The sequence below is a fragment of the Thamnophis elegans genome, chromosome Z (assembly GCF_009769535.1).
Source record: "Thamnophis elegans isolate rThaEle1 chromosome Z, rThaEle1.pri, whole genome shotgun sequence".
Taxonomy (NCBI): domain Eukaryota; kingdom Metazoa; phylum Chordata; class Lepidosauria; order Squamata; family Colubridae; genus Thamnophis; species Thamnophis elegans.
The window spans coordinates 47532730-47538729 of NC_045558.1; the positions used below are offsets into that span (position 1 = coordinate 47532730).

At 39.0% G+C, this 6000-nt stretch overlaps 1 protein-coding gene across 1 annotated transcript in view; it reads left to right on the plus strand.

Annotated features, from left to right (window-relative positions):
- The window catches only part of LOC116522294 (ubiquitin-conjugating enzyme E2 E2), a 70079-nt gene extending 65498 nt beyond the window's left edge, over nucleotides 1-4581 (plus strand). Inside the window, exon 6 of the mRNA XM_032237130.1 lies at nucleotides 3732-4581. Coding sequence (XP_032093021.1) covers nucleotides 3732-3829 — 98 coding nt within the window. The 3' untranslated portion in view covers nucleotides 3830-4581. The remainder of the gene's footprint in view (nucleotides 1-3731) is intronic.
- Nucleotides 4582-6000: the final 1419 nt, after the last annotated feature.

Genomic DNA, 6000 nt, shown 5'->3' on the forward strand with positions numbered 1-6000 from the left:
CCATGATAACGTGGACAACAAACTTTGGATACAGCATAGAATTAGCAAAATAGGAAGGCTTCTGGGAAATAAATTGCAAGCTAACAATGGCAACGGGAAAATTTGTACAAGCTGTTCTACAGATGGCACCTACCACCAGCAAGAATAGAAAAATGTTTCTGGAATGTTCACCTGAGTGCTGGAAATGTAACCAGGCACATGGAACTTTTTATCATATATGGTGGATGTGTACAACAGCAAAAAAAATATTGGATAAAAATAAAAAACTGGCTGGAAGAGATAATTACACAACCAATAGAATTAAAAGCGGAATTATTTTTATTAGGAATAATTACAGGGAACTATGAGGAAAAAAATCAAATAACTAATACTATATGTAATAATGGCAGCAAGAATCATATACACACAAAAATGGAAAAACAAAAATACACCAAAAGAAGAAAATGTCATTAAAAAAAGTACTAGAATGCGTCGAAATGGACAGACTCACAAAGAAAATAAAAGACAAAGAAGAATCTGAATACTATTCAGTATGGAATTTATGGTACAAATTACTAGAGGAAAGATGCAAAGATGCAAAGAAAGAAAGAAAAAAGAAAGAAAAAAGAAAAGAAAAGAAAGAAAGAAAGAAAGAAAGAAAGAAAGAGAAAGGTAGGTAGATAGATGGATGGATGGAGAGAGAGAGAGAGAGAGAGAGAGAGAGAACTGCAGCTGAGTTTGGTAGTGGCGGACTTCCAGCAGCAGTCAGACCTATGGTATGAGATCTATGAGAGCCAAGATCAAGCTGACATCAGGGCCTGATAACCAGGCTGAAATCCAAAGAAAATCAAAACGTGGTTGGCAGCCAGGATCTTTGTGACAGCAGTGACAGAGACAAAGGGCTGGCACACCAGGAATGGGACCTAGAGACGGCAGTACTAGACCAAGTGGGAATTTGGTGACTCTCAATAGAGAATCTTCTAAAATTCCCCCATATAAAGACAGTAGAAAAGACCTTAGGTGGACTGTGGCTACCCAAAGGCAATGGACAAGATGATGGTATGCCAGAGGAAAAAGCCCTGAAGTGGTTGAGAGCCAGTTTGTACGGTGAAAGTGGCTAGTTTGTCTGTGGCTGGTGTTGGGGGGCCAGAATAAGAGTCAGATGGAGCATTGGGAAAGTCTGCCGTCTTTTCAGCTGACCCGTAAGAGAGTTTAGACTTAAGAAGGATAATGAGGGGGGGATGGAGAGGTGAAATTTTGTTGACACCAAGAGCCTGAACCAGTGCCATGGGGCCTCCCTTACTCATCTATCTCCCCAAAGTGTCTGAGGGAATGATTGTGAGGGGCTTAAGGGGATGGCAGAGCCCATGGCTTGAAAGGAATAGGGTAAAGGTGGGAGGGGAAAGATAATCTTGGAAGCTCTTGGGCCGAACAACACATAAAGGTGGCAATGGGCACCATTTCAGGGGACAATAACATCAATGCTTAGAACCAGTGGCATGTTCTGTTCCCCTGATTTCACTTCTAGCCCCTGAACAGCTGCCCTTGAAAGCACTGTGGTCCAAATGTGATGGGCTGATGAGATGGCCAACATCAATTCTGTTTGTAACCTAACCCTAAGCCATGTAGGTTCCCTTCTCTGAGATTTCCCTGATTGTGTTTAGGTTTGACACCAACTAAGATCCTAAGACAAAGGAGATGGGGTGATAGTATTCACCTGAATATCTCTGTTGGCCTTCAGGACCAATCTCCAACTGTGAGACCCTGTTACTAAACTTGGACTCCTGTGATCAGTTGGGAATGTTGCTACTATAGCATCTTCCCTACTATGTAGCAACATCCCTGCTTGAGTTGTTTGAGGTCATTTCAGGGCTGGCAGTGGAGTTCCCTAGTCTTGAAATCCTGGGGACTTTAATCTGCTATTCCTGTATTTGGCCTCAAAGTGGCTCAAGAATTCTGTGCTGTTTTACTCACTCACACACACAGCATGGGTGTAAGGCTCTTTATTAAGGTTTCCAAGTCTGAATTGGTATTCCCCAGCAATTCCCTGTGCTGGCACCAGCTCAACCCCAATAAGTTTCATAGGCTTCTCAAATGAAACCAACACTAATCCTCAAAGCAATGGCAAGTCCAATCCACTAAGCCAAAGCAAGTTTCCAAGACAAAGGCAAATTCACCGGTAAAGGCAAGGCAAGACAAAAGTAACAGCTGAAGAGACACAAGGCCCAAACACATAGCAAGGAAATGAACATATTGTTCCCAGCATCATTTCCAACTGAATTTTGTGCTAAATATCCAGATTATGGTGCAGCCCATCAAGAGGATCAAGGCTGCCTTCTCATGAGTCATCTGGCTGACCTTCACTGCTCCTACCTTTTCTCTGCCCTATATGTTTTTGGATCAGGTGCAGAAGGCAGCTCCTTTTTCTTATTGCTGACCGGCTGTGGCTGCATGCTTTCCCCACTGAAGGCTCAGTGCTGTCATGCTGCAGCTGTGCTTCAAGTCAAATCACTTTCAGCCACTGACCAACTCCTGTTGACCATCTCCTCTCCTGATGAGCCCAGAACTAGTTCATTCTCCTCCAAGCTGATCTGGAGAGGTATCTAGGGGAGTCATCACAAGTTCATGTCTCCCATGGCAGCCATGAGCCTATCCCAGATCAACTTACAGAAGAGCTGTAAATTCTGAAAAGGGATGAAGATACCTAAATCAATGCTAGAGGAAAACAGGGATAACTCCAACCAGACACAAATTAAAGCTGCTATTAACACTTACTTCATGACAAGAGTGGTGAAACACCATTTGGTCACTCTTATTGTTTCTGAAGAGTGTTACCTGGAGGCTCTTTTCAGGATTACCTGATCCCTCCTGGAACAGGAGGCCTCAGGTGACCATGTTCAGGGCTGCATATAGGAATTTGTTCAATACCTGATGGACAGAGTTTCTTGGATTCATTCTCAGTTGGTGTAGATCTTGCAAGATGTCTGGGGAAATATATTTTCTGGTTATTTGGGAACAATTTGATCCTAGATGGATCAAATTTGGACCTGATGAAATGGACAAGATCCTCAATGTGGTCAGTGCAACCATCTATCAATTAAATCCCTCTTTATCCTGATTTTAAAAAGCCTCCAGGGTGTTGACTACCAAGTGGATTCAAGCAGTGATAAACTATTTACTGCAGGAAGATAGTCCCAGGCTTTTTAAGCAGGGGCTGGTGTCCTCCTTCCTCAAAAAAAAAAAAAGATCTCCTGGATCTTTTTGAAAAAGATCTATCTGAAAAAATTTATGCAGTTTCCCACTCACCCCCCCCCCTTTTTTTTTTTTTGAATCCAGCAGGAGGTCATGTTACGAGTTTTGTCATCTAGTCAGCCATGTTTGGCAGGCAGTATGCAGAGGGTCTTTTCTGCTATGGTGCCAGCATTATGAAATCTTATCCCTTAATGTGAGTTTAGTTTTATTATGAGCTTGACTCATCTTTCAGATTCATCTGTTGCTATCTTCCTATGAACAGGTGAATATTTTTAATGTACCTTCTATTATTCTTATTTTAGTTTTTTAGTTTAGTATTTTTAATATATTTTAACTGTTTTATCTCTAATGAACATTGCTCAGCACCACTGTCTGTGAGATGGTGGGGCAATATAAATTGGTTTCATTAGTTAATTAATCAATCTTAATCTGAATTTGAATCTAGGGTCAGATTTAGCAATTCTCCTAAACATGGAAAGTGTTTGTTATTTTCTTTACAGCTGATCCCCTAGTTGGAAGTATTGCTACTCAATATATAACAAATAGGGCGGAGCATGACAGAATGGCCAGACAGTGGACCAAGAGATATGCAACATAGGAAACTGCTGAAGAATATGCTGGACCTGTACAAGCACATTCACTAAGTGCATCAGTAACCCTCCTGTTTAATTTTTATTAAATTTTGAAATATTTTGTGATAGAGTTGATTATACTTCTCCTCTCCCTTTTATTATTTTACTTTTCTGCTTAATTTGAAAAGTGTATCTTTTTAATAGAGATTTGGAATTTGGGTTACAGTGCAAGGAATGTTGAACCTATAATAATATAGAGCTGCAGTCCCCAATCTTTCCAGCTCTGCGGACCGGCAGTTAGGGTGGGAAAGGGAATGGATTTATATGTGTACGCATTGATTGTGCAAATGCAGCTTTATATGCTCATGCACTTGTCCACCACTTTCGTGGCCTGGTTCCCAACAGCTGACAGCCCAGCAGCAAGCTGGGGGTTAGGGACCCCTGGTGTAGAGCTTTGTCACAAAGCTTTATAGCAATGTATTTTTTTTCTTTTGTGTGTTTCAGAAAATCAAGCACGTTCAAAACTACATATTATTTCTACTTAAATGTAGTATTTAGGAGATTTTTTCATAGAAGTCTTTAAGGGGGGGGTGCATGTTACTGGGAACAGGTTCTCTATAAAAAGCATAAAATCAAGAATCACTGTGAATTATTAACACTATGTTTTAACACAAAGCTACTGGTTTGAACCACAGATATGTATGTTGATTTAATTATATATAAAAAGTGTTTGTAAATTTCTTAGGGACCTTTCACTTTTGATTATAGATTAGTTGATATACACTTGTATTATTAAAACACTCAATAAAAAACACTGACTAATATATGCAGTTTTGTAAGGGAGTGCTTTTGTGAGAGAATAGAGTAAGTTCGCCCTGAATTTTTCTAAAGTATTTTTCATTTATTCTTTCTTCTAAGCTACCCATTTTTGGAAAAGAAAACTGCAGTGTTGGCATTTTAGACTCATAGTAGAAAAGTTTATCTCCTAAGCAAATTCTTAAATGTATCCTTTTCTTACAATATTACTTAAAAATCTGTGAATTCTTTAGAATTTTCAATATTTGTGCATAAATAAGATCTTCTTCCCTATAAAAGTCCAAAACTAGATAAAAAGAATTCAGTTAAACAAATGACTCAAAAACATTACACTTGCTTATTTATTCAGGAAAATTATCCAAAAGTACACCTACATAATCACATCCACATTGTGTATGTGATTATCAGTTCATTTGAAATGGAAATTACTCAGGTATTTCAGTCAATGGAATGATAATCAGGCATGAGTGCTACTTTATTTAAAGAACAGAAATTTGGGTATTCACTGTCAAAGCCTGATCTTCACTGAGAGATTTAGAAGTGTCTCTCTGTCTCAAACAAACAAAGGAAATTTGTGAAGATTAAAAACAATGGTGGATATTGTCCAGGTGAGAAAAGATTAAAAAACTATTTCCAAAAAATTTGGAGTGTACCAGTCCACTATTAGACAGCTCATGTATAAATGGAGGCCATTCAACATAATTATTACCCTACCCAGGAATAGTCAAACAACCAAGATTGCAACAAGAGCAATGCATGTACTGGTCAGGGGATCTCAAAGAATCCCAGAAAAAGAAAATAAAGGCCTCTCTTTCATTGTAAAATATCAATACCACCTGTAGAATACAAAAGTATAATAGTATGCATGTCAGAGTTGCAAAGTGAAAGCCACTATCCTACAAAAAGAATATTGCTGCCTAGCTACATTTGCCAAAAACCATGTGGGTAAGCCAGAAGGCTATTAGAAGAATATTCTGTGGATAATAAAACTAAAATAGAATATTTTGGCTTGAACTATTCTGAGTCAAGAGAGCACTCAACCTAGAATCGTTGCATCTCCACAGCTGCTTTAAGGTCAGTCCTCCTTGAATTTTGTTTAGCACGAATTTGTGCAGATCATTAATTGACGAGATTCTCTTAAGCAATAAGTCTTCTATCCTTCACACCTGCATAAGAGATTTATCTCATATGTGAAAGAAGAAGGTGGTTCCATCAAGGTTTGAAGCTGCTTTCTTAACTCTGGATCAGAATGGCTTGCCATCGTTAATGGTTCTATGACTTAATTGTACATAAATTGTACAGGAAAATGTCAGAGTATCAGTCCTTAAACTAAAGTTCAGGAGAAAGTGAGTCATGCATCAAGACAATAACACAAAACACC